The sequence below is a fragment of the Salarias fasciatus genome, chromosome 17 (genome assembly GCF_902148845.1).
Source record: "Salarias fasciatus chromosome 17, fSalaFa1.1, whole genome shotgun sequence".
Lineage (NCBI taxonomy): Eukaryota > Metazoa > Chordata > Actinopteri > Blenniiformes > Blenniidae > Salarias > Salarias fasciatus.
This window is the reverse complement of record NC_043761.1, coordinates 4,156,984-4,168,188: the sequence shown is the minus strand read 5'-3', so window position 1 is coordinate 4,168,188 and position 11,205 is coordinate 4,156,984. Positions and strand designations below refer to the sequence as shown.

The 11,205-nt window shown below is 42.1% G+C and overlaps 1 protein-coding gene across 1 annotated transcript; it reads left to right on the top strand.

Annotated features, from left to right (window-relative positions):
• Positions 1–1,664: 1,664 nt before the first annotated feature.
• LOC115404486 (up-regulator of cell proliferation-like) lies at positions 1,665–9,899 on the top strand. The gene is made up of 3 exons (XM_030113828.1): positions 1,665–1,741; positions 1,831–1,900; positions 4,510–9,899. Exons 1-3 carry the CDS (start codon positions 1,715–1,717, stop codon positions 9,171–9,173), a joined length of 4,761 nt encoding a protein of 1,586 aa, XP_029969688.1. The 5' UTR covers positions 1,665–1,714; the 3' UTR covers positions 9,174–9,899.
• Positions 9,900–11,205: the final 1,306 nt, after the last annotated feature.

The following is an 11,205-nucleotide window of genomic DNA, read 5'->3' as shown; positions in this document are numbered from 1 at the left end:
GCGTCACTTCCGGGTTTCTTCTTCGTGGGAGGATGTCTATGACGCTGCTGCCTCCTGCTGCTCTCGGCTGCCCCCCAGCGCCGCAATTTGAAACGGGAAATAAATTATGTCTAAATTTCTCACAAACCAACAATGTTTTGACGACAACCACGTGAGGCATCATTAGATACTTCTGCTAAACAAGTAATTATGGAAAATTCTGTTTTATTTGTGTAAATAAATAAATACAAACAACACGGTCATCTCAAGTCACTTTTACCTGTTTGTGATTAATTCAGGTGTGTGTGTTTTTTTTTTTTTTTTTTTTTACATAACAGCATATGCACACATTTAATTGAATATGTTCAGTTTGTGGCAGTTCTCTTATTCCTAACATGAATAAATAGTAAGACAGGAATGTGTGCTGTTTGTGTTAAAGTTATATTCAAGACATGGTAAACTACTTTTCAGGAGATAAAATGGTACAGTCAGGTCTGACATGAGGAGGTGTTCCTGTAAATAGGCTGTTTTATTCCATGCAGTCAGTTGTGTTGAGAGCCTGAAGCATGAATCTGAGGCGGTTGATGAGGCTCCAGTTACAGGAGCATTGAACATCCCACCCAGGCAAAAGTCCAGCAGGCGTCTCGTGTCAAACACAGCAGCTCCAGATGTTCTTGTCAGAGACGCTGAACAAAAAGGAAAAGTAGAACTATGTGTGGACGAACGGAGAAACCCCCAGGACTCAAATTTAGACAAATTCACAACACCATTCAAACCAAAGCTGGAAACCAAATGGAGCTCACCATCACCAGAACAGCAGTCATGTGAACAAATCCAAGACATCAGAGAGCAAAGAAGGACGAGATATGGCAGAAGGGGAATGTTCTGAGTTAGGGACCACGAGAGGGAACTCAGGGACCAGAAACTCCAATGATGGTCAGACCCCAGAGGACTTAGTGGTGAAATCAATCAAATGTTTATGACGGCAGAAGATCCAGTGTTCATGGTTATATATGTCTGTCCTCTCTTCACTGTGGCATTCAGTGGTGCTGACGGCTCTGAGCTTGATCTGACTGTAAACACACACACACACACACACACACACACACACACACGCCTCGCCCCTCCAAGTGTTTGCACATGGAGACGCCGCTGGATATTTGTCTCTGACTCATAGCACATTTGTTTGATGGGCACGTTTTTTATTTGCCAGACAAAGTGCTATGGTTTGTGAATCTTTCTCTTTTTTTCGTCAGTCCCTGGGTGTGAGTATCGGGACAGAACAGAGATAAAAAGCAACTGGCTGACATGACTTGGCTCAGATTCAGACCACGGACCTCCAGATGTCCTGCAGAGAGAGCAGAGAGAGAGCACACTGCAGCAGAGAAACACCATATCAACATTTAATAGTCCAGCTTGTATAGTTTTGGCCAAAGTAAAAACATGTAAACTCCACACAGAAAGGATCTGGAATGTCCTAATCTTAACACAAATTTACTGAATTTAATCCTGCAACACTAGAAGACATTGTGTCCTCCTGAATATGACTCAGAATGTGGATTGGCTGTTAGAAATCAGTGCCAAGAAGCCAACTGGTTTTCCCTGTTAGCTTAAGTTCTGCTTTCCTGGATCAAGCGTTTAAGTGCTGCTGTAGAAATGAAAGTGAAAGAGTTCAGACTGTTTCAGTCAGTAGCTTGATCCAGATCAGTGTGAGAGGACCGAGAGAGAAGACAGGATGGACAGCTCAGAGGAGGAGGGAGAGGTAAACAGACACAACTCTATCACAACAAATGGATTGAAAAGGTCAAAGGAGAGTTTGAGCAATTATGTTTTCTTTTTGTCTTTAACAAGGTGTTCTTCGATGCACTGGATGCTTCATTTGATCAGGAGTTGAAGGAAACAGACTCTTCTCGATGTGACAGTAAGTTACTGGAGTGCAGGTCAAATAACCCCGACATCAGCCAACGCTGTCGTTTCACTATTTACAAAGGACAGGTTCAAATGACTGAGGGGGAAAAAAAATGTAGTTTGATCTTGATTTTTTTTAACCCACTGTATTAAAAATAAAAATGAGTATGATCATTTTTTTCCATTTAAATAAGTGGGAAAAAAAACCTTAATTTAAAAAAAAATGTGCTTATGAATGAAATATAAATAAGAGACTTTATCAAAAGAATTTTTGAAATCCTTTCGTACACTTATTTTCAAAGCTGGAACATTTAGTTTCAAATTTTAATTTTTTCTACGTATATAAATATATATTGTTCAAATTAACAAACCTTTTGACCTTGGTTTATTTCCTTACGTGCCCTTTACTTTAAAAATGGACTTTGTTTCTGAACATGAATGGCATTGTGTTTGCTGAGTGAAAGGTTCGAACATAATGCCGCGGTTAGCACAGATAGAATGAAAACTGACACACACACACACACACACACACACACACACACACACACACACACACACACACAGAGGGACTGGTTAGGTGAGTCATTAAGCTGTTGTTGTTAAAGATGGCTCTCAGGTGTGCCGCTCAGACAGAGTTGGCTCTGCAGCCCTCCATGACACCAACTCGTCACAGTCAACATTTTAGAAAAATCAGCCTATTGTGGAAGTGACAAAAATAAAGTCAAACATGGCGGAACACAACTTTAGTTTCCATATGTAGAACCATGTCTCTTCTGAAGAAAAATATTGTCCTCAGGACATCGCATAAATTACAGGACATTTGTTTTCTGACGATAAATGACAAACAATTTCAGTCTGTCTAAATGAAATAATGGAAATCAGCTCTGAACAGAGCAGAAGTGTCGGGATAACACAGAATCAGAATATGACCACAATCCCTTCAGATCTCTGTGTAGTGAACGAAATGTGACTTCCTGGGTTGAATTGACAGGAGAAGCAGGAGGAGACAGAAAGAGGCAGTTCAGGGGTGTCCTAATGGGTCTTGCAAGTTTCAGCCCAATATGTTTCACCATGAACAGAACAAACAGTCGCACCACAAGTGCCGCTGTCAAACAAGGTGATGTACGAGAACAATTCATTACATGCGATAACGTAGATTATGTTTTTCATAGTGATCCCTGGCAAGTGACTTCTGACCTGGATTAACATGTTTCTCAGTAAATATCACCTGAACAAGCGACTGACCTGCAGAACATGACCAACGGCCAGGATTTTGGTCATTTTTATTTATTTTAACCTCCACAAACAACCACAAATGACTACAAAGTTCACTGTAAAGGAGCATAGGAAGACTTTTGAACTTAAAAAAAAAAGTATTAGCAAATTTCTACATGAAACACACCAATTATGTGAAATACTTAAAATTCATTAATCAGGACTGTGATAGGAATCTCTTATCAAAATGCATAGATGAGAACTATATACAACAATCAATGGAGATGACACAGAAACGGATAAAGATAAAACCAAAATACAAAAAAAATTTAAACCAAATTTCTTTGTGATTAAAATTTAGGAAACATTATAAACACCAAAAAGGAATAAAGTTTGCATCAAAGCAGATTCCTAAGGACTTTCTGATGAGAATTCTATTTTCTATTTTGTAATAATACAGAAAAGACTTTGTCTTTGAATATGATGTATTTTATTGACTGCAAAGCTTCACAAACTCAGTGAGATGAGCCGTTGCTCTTGAGAATTTAGAAACAAGTCTTTGAATATCATTTTTATTGTTTATTGTCATGAATCCACTGGAAGGTTTAACTCTGAAATGGGAAACAGTAACTGCAGCAATATCATGTGGTTTGCTTCATCTTGTACTCGCAATGTGATTGACATAATCCACAAAATCCTTTTTCAATATTTGTCAGACATTCGGCAGAGCTTGAAAAATTCCTGATGATCATGTTACATTATAGTATATAAACAAGTTCAAGCCTGTTCAGCTAAAATGAATAAGGAGCAAAATGACATTTCCCATCATGAAGCCATTGAGAAATTTTCTTAAAGAAGCATGTCAGGTGTTTCATTACTACAGTTTAGAACATCGGACATTTTTTAATGTGAGGCATTTGAGCATTTTTTCCATTTGTCATTTTAGCTGTTCGATTTTTTTTTCATCCATTTTTCATCAGAAGATAAGTCATTAAAAAATGGAAATTGCCAATGTGCAAATAAAATTAAGATACCTTTTCTTTTCCTAACAGCTTCAGGGAGTCGTCAATGCAGGGAACCGTTACAGCAGGGCTAAAGAGCCACAGGCTGCAGACTCCTGGTCTATACTTTCCAGATGGGCTTTTTATTTTGAAATCCATTTAATTTCACTGTTTCCACTTTCAACATGTTGTCTTTGGATTACTTTTCATTGCCATTTGACTGATGTTTTTAACAGTCTCGTTTTAAAATAGTTTGGGGTTGTAAATGAGACAGGGTCGACCCTCGGTTACTGGAACACTTTGGAATGCAAGGCTTCAGTACCCTTGCTGAGAGAGACGTCAGTCCTCATCTGTAACACTACTTTCACATTTGCATGAATTTTGACGTTTTACTTGATTTCCACAGAGACCCCCCTGGAGAGCTTTCTGGAGGATCTGGGATTGGAGCAGTTCTACAAAAAGAAGCTTTCCCTCAGTCAGATACTTCAGATCGATAAGAAGACCACTGACGACGAGCCTCCCAGGTGTAAAGCAGACCTCCCCTGGTATTTCTTAAAAAAACTGATGATGGTGAATGTAACAGCGAGAAATGTGAACTGTACATCAGAATGTAAATGTGGGGAGTTGGAGAACACTGGGTTCGATCTGGACCATCTCATGAGCAGCTCGGACTCTGCTGACGCGCTGAACCCTCTCGACATAGTCACTGCCCTCTTTCTGTGCTCTGATGGTTTTGTGCAGCAGGAATTGGCCCTGAAAATGTCCATGTGTCAGTTTTCTGTGCCTCTGCTGCTTCCTGCTGGTTGTGACGATAATCAGAGCACCCTGATGGTGTGGGCTTTGAGAGACATTGTCAAGAAGTACAGACCCAAATCGCTCTCCGAATCCAAAGGTTTCATTGAAGACAGAATCGTTCTGTCTGAGCTGCCCTTGATCTCCTTTGTGAGGCTGGGTGAGTGCTCTTTGTCCAAGTCAGAGATCCTCAACAAGCTTCTGAGCAGCTCTCAGCAGTACCACGACACCTTTGTTCACCACAACATGGACTGTGGAGACTCTCCACGGAGGATATCCAATGGACTGGCTGAAATCACCTGGTACCTTCCCTGTGGCAATGAAAACATTGATATTTTCAGCCACCCAGTGGCTTTGGCTAACCTCAGGGGAGACATTGCCTCTTTCGAAACACAGTTCTCCTTTCTGTGCCAAACATCTGCAGCGGTCTTTGTGTTCTTTGACAGTCTAGACCCCGAGTGTAAACTACTGACAAACCAGAACAGCAAGGCGGAGATTTTCTTAGTGGGCAATCAGCAGAGCGGGAGCTTTAGCCCAGATGCTTTAAAACAAGTAGCGGCGGGCATGTCCTTGACAAACAACAACATCATTTTGAAGAAGAAGTCCATCAATGAAGCGGACTTTGTCGTACGTCTGAGGAAAGCAGTTACTCACGTGGTTGAGAAAACAGAGGTGAAGATGCGAATCGAGCAGATGGCTGAGGTTGCCCATGAACTGGGAATCCTGGTGGATGAAGACTCTGCAGAGTGCCAGGCTGCAAAGAAAAATGCAGACAACATCACTGCGGAAATCAAAGACATCCTGAAATACAAAGAAGACCAACTACCATTGCAAGGCCAAATATGGAAAGATTTGACTTCCTTGGAGAAGGAAGAAGTTCGACTGCGACAGGTCGGAGATCAAAAGATAGAAGAGTACAAAAGTGACCTGCAGCTGCAGAAAAATGAACTGCGAAAGAAACAAAACTCCTATGAAACTTCCACAGCGATGACGTCCTTTATCAGCGCACTGTCAAGCCACGCTCTGGAGAGATGCTTTTTTCTAAAGTGGATGCGAATCAACCTTGACAACATGTCCCGCATAAAACTGTCTGGACTGAGGGAGCAGTACAAAGAAAAGAGCAAGAACGCTGAGAACAATGAAGAGATCAGGGAAATCGACCGACAGCTCTCCAGCAGTTCACTGGGCACCGAACACTTCTTCCGCGAGATGGGTCAGATCTACGAAGCTTCACGCGCTCTTCCAGAAACTCATTCATCACGGGAACAGTTCGATCACCTGCCCAAACTCTGTGCACAGCTGCTACTGGACGGATTCCCCCTGGAGCTTGTAGACGGAGACGCCTCTAACATCCCCCTGAGCTGGGTCAGTGATGTTCTCTCTCAGCTCAATGGCTTGGTCGGGCCTAAGAACAGGATCCTGGTCGTTACGGTTCTGGGAGTTCAGAGCACGGGGAAGTCCACTCTCCTGAACACCATGTTCGGAGTGCAGTTCGCGGTCAGCAGCGGTCGATGCACTCGCGGTGCCTTCATGCTGCTCATCAGGGTTGATGAAGAGCTCAAAGAAGAGCTGGACTGTGATTTCATGATGATCATTGACACCGAAGGCTTGAAGTCTCCAGAACTCACCCAGCTGGACAACAGCTACGAACACGACAACGAGCTGGCCACGCTTGTCGTGGGCCTGAGCGACGTCACGATCATCAACATTGCAATGGAGAATTCAACAGAAATGAAGGACATCCTCCAGATAGTCGTGCATGCCTTCCTCCGGATGAAGGAAGTGGGCAAAAAGCCAAAATGTTACTTTGTTCACCAAAACGTTTCCGATGTTTCAGCCCATGAGAAGAACTTACGAGATCGGAAGCTGCTCTTCCAACAGTTGAACGAGATGACGCAGGCGGCAGCCAGAATGGAAAAGAAAGAACAGAACAAGAGCTTCACTGACGTGATGGCCTACGATCCCGACACTGGCAACTGCTACATCCCTGGTCTCTGGACTGGAAACCCCCCGATGGCACCCGTCAACACGGGATACAGCGAGGCCGTCTACGAGCTGAAGAAAAACATCGTCCAGCTCCTGGGAAACACCGATTCCTCTCTCAACAACGTGTTGGAGTTTAAAGAATGGATGACAAGTCTGTGGAATGCAGTGAAGCATGAAAACTTTCTCTTCAGCTTCAGAAACAGCCTCGTGGCGGACGCCTACGTGAGGCTCTGCACGGAATTCAAAAAGTGGGAATGGGAGTTCAAGAAAGAAATGTACGACTGGGTCACAAATGCAGAAACACAGATTTCCAATTTTGGTACTCTCGCTGCAAAATCACCAATATCTGACTTGGCAGAATTTCACAGTTATTTGAAAAGTGAAGCTGTCATAGTGATGTCTGACTGGGAGTCCAAGCTACTGGACAATGTAACTCGGTACTTCAAGCAAACAGGCGGCCACGTCTATCTGGTTGTAGGATACAAAGAAGAGTTTGCAAACAGTGCAAGAAGCCTTCGAAAGCAAACGGAGAGGTCTGTACTCGATCAGCTCCAGGCAGCGGTGGACATCAAGCAGGGCATGGCGACGCTCGACAGAATTAAGGAAAACCACACCAAGGAAATAGAAAAAGCAGTGTGCAAGCTGATTGACGTGTGTCGAAAGAAGAAGGTTCAGATGAGCGACGGCGAGCTCGAGGTGAAATTCGACAAGATGTGGACTGAAACACTGAGCAAACTGTCTTTTCCTAAACAAATGGTGACAGATGTCTTTGCAAATGTTACTCAGCATTTGCGAGCAAATCTGGCTCACAGGGGAAGTCAGGCGCATCAAATGTTCCACAAGAAAAGCCTGAAAGATTGTGGGAAGGAGCCATTTAAATATAAAGCAGAAGGATTATTCAGGAAAATGTTGAACTATTTCAATATTGAAAAGCACACCAAAATCATGCAAGAAAATGCCGACTTCATCATCGAAACTTGTGCAAAATATGTGGATGAAAAGCAAAACCAAAAAAACAATTACCATGACACGTACATTGAAGAGATCCTCCAGATCATCGACCAGCATCTGGAAACAAACGGAGAGCTCAAGAAGGACACAGAGTTTGAAGTTTCTCTGAAACTGCACATCTGTGGATTCGTAGCCAGAAAGTTTCAGAAGATGCACGAAGATTTCCTACAACAAAAAGATCCTCACAGATGTCTTCTGAAGTACAAAGCAAAGTTCTGCGCTGATTTCAAAGATGTGTTTCATGAACGAGATCAGTGCCAGAAGAAAGCCGAAGAGTTTGTCAACAAATGCCTGAAGCCTGCTGTTGAGCAGTTCGTCAATAGTCACATGGGTCTCTCTATCGTGGACGAAATGCTGAAGAAGAGCGAGTTCAGCACACGAGTGGAATTCCAGTACTGCATTCTACTGGATTTGCTTTTAGAGCAAAACTTCAGTGACTACTTGAGATTCACTTCCTCCTACGAGAGCTTCGTCAAGAACTGGATCCTCCAAAAAATACAGGAACATTTTTCAAGTTCCTCCACGACATTTGAGTTTGAGAACCGACATCTGGAGAAAAGTGTCAGCCACATCAACGACGCCATCCAGACGGCCAAAACACAAAGCAGAGAGAACGTGCAAACTCTTGTGGAGGACATCTGCAGGGGGCTTGGTGATAAACTGGTCATATCCCATGATGCTCTTGGAGCGTTTATGATCCTGAACAACGCCGACCAGGACAAGTTTGCAGACTCACTCACGGTTTCTGTGAAGGACATGATGGAAACTCTGAGAGAGGAGTTCAGAAGCTCGACCTTTGAGGACAAACTGCAGCGTCTCCACCTGCAGCCTCAGAACGAGCTCTTCAAGAGGGTGATCGGATGTGGCAGGCAGTGTCCGTTCTGCGGCGTTCCCTGCGAGGCTGGAGGAGCAGCTCATACCCAGCACCGGGCTTCGCTACACCGGCCACAGGGTCTGGGTAGATACCGGGGGATTTACACAGAAAAACTCTGCACTGACATCTGCTCGTCTTCTGTCGTAAGTGACATTTGCTTTATTTGTCCTGAAACAAACAATAAAAGGCATCCTTACAAACGATACAGGGAAATCTTCCCCAACTGGGATATTCTTCCAGATGGAAGTCTTCAAGCTTCAGACTACTGGAAGTACATCATGACCAAATACAATCATAACTTTGCTAAAAAGTATTTTGCAAAGCCTGCTGACATTCCTCAAACTTGGAGAAAGATCACATATCAGCAGGCAGAAGAAAGCCTTAAAAAGTCTTTTTACATGCAATGAGACTTTAATTTTCTTCACTTCCTGTGACTGTAGAGCGACATCCTTTGAACTAGTCACCATCATATTCTCTTAGATCCGACTCTTATCGAAGAAAATTCCCAGTAACTTTCTCCTGAATGACAGAAACACCATCAGAGCACAGAGGTACTTTGTTTAATCAGCTTTTGCAACGATGTGATCACCATTATCTTGATCACTTTTCCTGTATGGCTATATTTCATGATTATTTTGATTAAGAAACATTAAAATGTCCTTGTCCATTTTCAGAACATGTTGAATGTTAGTTTGAACCATCTTTTGTTGCTTTTCTGGTTTTGGTGGGTGATGTTATCATGATACTGGAAAAAAAAATCAGTTTTAATGAAGTTAGTGACGTGTGATCTGTTTTTATTTTCTTATTTTAATCACCGTGATAAAAAGTGTGTGTGTGTTTTCATACCTTTGAGGATGTAAAGTTTCATTCAGCTGATTTATTGCATCCTCAACATGTTTGGATGATTTGGACTTCATGCTGAGAATTTAATTTGCGTTCATTTGTGTTTCACTCTGAAGTACTTTAGAAACGTTTAATCAAGGCTCAAAAATAAAGGTGGAATGTGGTAGAATCCATGAACTCACAATGTCAGAGTGAAAATCTGAATCTTGTTGATTTTAAATGTTTTGGCCTTAATTCGATATGGTAGTACAGAATCATATGTCAGAATGAATAAAGAGACAAGACGAGCAGACTGGCTTTCAGTGTCTTTAATTATTCCCAGATCAGAGTCACAGTGTGTACAGAACTCCTAAAGTGAACAGAAAAATCATCACTTCATTTATATACTGTATATATAATTTTTTTTATTTCTTCATGTGGAATTTTAGGAGAAAAAGCTCTCGCCCTCTGAGGGGTTTGCAGGAGGATCAGTTACAGATTCGGTTGGCCAGGATAAACCTTGGATGACCTTCAGCAAGTTTCAACAGGTTGAATCAGACGTGGAAAAACCTTCCTGTCGTTTCCACTGCAGTGTTCTATCTGTGGTGGCTCCACTTTAATTTCAATCGCTTCATCCGCTTTTCAAAGGAATTCATAGGAAAACCATCAGTATTGACTACTGTAAAAGCTATTTACAGCATGAAAATATAGGAAATTATGCAAAGCAGTTAAGTATAAGTGCAACGTTTCCAAAGATTGCGTCGATATTTTAGAAACATAAAGAAAACTGCAGAATCTCCGGCCGTTTGCTGGATGATGGTGTCAGTGGAGAGGACGTCTTCTTCTATGGTATCAAGATGCTTCAGAATGCTGAAACTAAACCTAACAGAAAATAAGCACATCAGTTATTCACTCGCAAAGACAAAACTGAGTGAGAGAGAGAGTACAGAAGGGTCCATATCTCTGTGTGAATGACCTTGGTGTTTTGAGGGCCTGGCTGGCTGGCTGGGGTTCCTGGTGGAGCAACGAGGGAACATCTCAGTGACAGGTTTCACTTCATCGCTTTTGACGCTCGCTCAGAGGCTCCAATGAGAAAACAGGTAAAACATACTCACATTTTTCCTGCTTTAGAGGATTTTAACAAAGTTTTTTTTTTCTTTGCTGATCAGACCACTAAATTGCATCAATCAAATATGTTAAGTGTTAACAGAGTACACTTCTCAAGTCATTGTTTCACTTTTCTGGCTTTCTGTGCTGTACAGTTCTCAATTACATCTTCACAAAGACACAGAGATCATTTTGGGGGAATCAATATATTTGAATGCTTGACCACCTGTGTTCTGATTGATCTAGTGCCTCCCTTAGTAACCTCCTGTGTTGCCTATTGGAAAGACAGGCTGAAAGTACTAGAAAAGCCCAGTGTGGTTTTCTTTAACTAAATAAATACATCATTCAGCTGTAGCTGCTGTTACCTTTCAGTATGATCAAATATAAAGAAGCGAGTCACTATTACACCATGTGACCCATGTATATCACCATTTCTAAACAACAATGATATAGGAGCATTTAATGCTCGATGGTGCTAAATCGGATGGTTGTATCATCTTTTATCATCTG